Source organism: Chaetura pelagica, unplaced genomic scaffold (genome assembly GCF_000747805.2).
Source record: "Chaetura pelagica isolate M959 unplaced genomic scaffold, ChaPel_1.0 scaffold102, whole genome shotgun sequence".
In the NCBI taxonomy this organism is placed as follows: Eukaryota; Metazoa; Chordata; class Aves; order Apodiformes; family Apodidae; genus Chaetura; species Chaetura pelagica.
Genome location: NW_009952483.1, coordinates 631,954 through 634,063, shown reverse-complemented (window position 1 = coordinate 634,063; position 2,110 = coordinate 631,954). Strand labels below are relative to the sequence as shown.

The following is a 2,110-nucleotide window of genomic DNA, read 5'->3' as shown; positions in this document are numbered from 1 at the left end:
CCTGCTGAATGAAAACCTTTTGCTGTGAACTCTTAATGTGCCTGCTATCAGCTCTATACCAAACATAAAATGGACCTTCAGTTTTTCTTGGATATCCTGCAGACAATATTCCATGCTTTACTTTTCTGACTCCTTCTTTCAAGGGCCTCACTTCCAATAAAGGTACCCCAATGGTAAAAGTTCACTTTTTAAATAAAATTTTAAAAAATGAACAAAGCAAGAAAACAAATGAATCCACCTGTCTTTAGAATGCAGCAAAAGAGTTTTAATCTGTGGCAACTTCCTCCAGCAAGATGAGTAATGACAGAAGGTGACCCGTATTTATACAAGTTACTCTTTTAACAAGGTGCACAGAGCAAGTAAGCATAATGAAAGCTATAAAATACCTCTAATGCCTTCATATATGCTCCAACATCAAGTTTCAGACCATCAGTTTCTTTATAGTAGCGTCTGGAAACGAAAGTGATAAAGTTGCAATGAAATGAAAATGTTGGCAGTTAAATACAAAGAAACCACATTTTATTATTTCTGTGCCTATACAGGCGTCCATATGGCTGCAACAAAAAGTCAAGTCATCAGAAACTCTGGAGCCTTAATTTAACACCAGGAATTAAGTAAAGAACAGGCTCAGCACTGTGTGATGCCTGGGGAAAAGACCTCGGAGCGGATGCCCATCTGGCATCTGGGACACAACTCTCCTGGTTCAAAGGGTTTTCAACTAGCTCATATCAAGGATGAACTTGGCCTGTATTTTGCTGCACAGAGCACAGACTGCTCAGAAAGAGCAGCAGTTACATCTCTCTTCCTTTAATCAGCCACAGGGATGTCTTGGCAGATACAGGATGAGGGCTGGCACCAGCCAGCAGCTCTGACACCTTCTTCAGTACATCTGGAAGGGGACCAAGAATAGTTGGCCATCACTGCTCATCACCAGCCCCCCACATGAGAAAAGCCAAGGCAGTGCTCATCAGGACAAAGAAAGCACTCCCAGCTAAATTTTGCTGCTTCTAAAAATGATCCTATTGCCGTAGAGCTCCTAAAATCAGTTAGTACCTTTACAGTGTTTATCTGGAATACCTGTTCATACTAACACAGGTCTACCAAGCTTTTCTGATCAGAGCAAAGACAGGTTTCTACATGACAGGGTAAAAAAAGTAGGATGAGCAGTCAGTTAAGATTTTATGCCTTATCCCTCTGCCATTTTCGATTATTCAGCACAGGCTCCCTTTAAAATGACCACTTGACCTTTGCTAGAGCAGCCATTAACCTTCCATAGTCTAGCGTAAACAGCTTAATTTTCTGACAGTGGCATGACAGAAGAAATTACAAAGCCAATTCCCACTCTCAGCCCAAAACAGATGCTAAATGTAAATCACTCCATTTTCAGGAGGAGGGCATTCTGCTTCAGTGACTCCAACACTTCAGTTTTCTATGGAATGAACTAAAACTTCAACTAAAATTCAACCAAGGCAGGCACCTCATTAAGATCCACCCATTTACACTGATTCTGCACGTTAAAAACAAAGCTGGCTTGTGGCTGTTGGTTGTCTATGGCTCTCTGTCTATGGCCATTATTAATTAATAATTAACCCAATTTAATTTAATAATGTAACTAGCCCAATTTATAATCTTCCTTCTTTGAGTCAGAGAATTTACCTATCAGGGTAAATCATTCAGAGCTCACTTTTACATTGTCTAAATGACTGACCATTAAAAAAACATGCTCGTGGTCAAAACTGAGCTCAGAATATCCAAAAATCTGTTTTTCGATGAAAAATAACATTAAAAAAAATAAATCACAGCAGGCCTAGTTTAGAGCTGTCTACATCAATGAATGTCCAAATAAATAAATGCTTTTTGTGCACAGGGTACAAAGGCATTTTTGCATTGATCACCTTGCAAGTCTTAAACAAAGTTGAATCTGTATTTCATTTTGAAAGGTGGCACAACATAATATAAAATCTGGTTGTTTTGTGTACATTAAGCATTTTGGTGGCTCAACATTCTCTCATTATCCTTCTGACTGAGAAACAGCAGCAATTTTTCACCCGTGTTGTAGGATCAGAGCATGCCAGCTACAGCAACACAATGGATTTAACTGCTCCTTCCT

At 39.4% G+C, this 2,110-nt stretch overlaps 1 protein-coding gene across 1 annotated transcript in view; it reads right to left on the bottom strand.

The window, feature by feature from the left end:
• The window catches only part of LHPP (phospholysine phosphohistidine inorganic pyrophosphate phosphatase), an 86,451-nt gene that overhangs the window by 66,228 nt on the left and 18,113 nt on the right, over positions 1-2,110 (bottom strand). Inside the window, exon 5 of the mRNA XM_010008814.1 lies at positions 387-450. Coding sequence (XP_010007116.1) covers positions 387-450 — 64 coding nt within the window. The remainder of the gene's footprint in view (positions 1-386; positions 451-2,110) is intronic.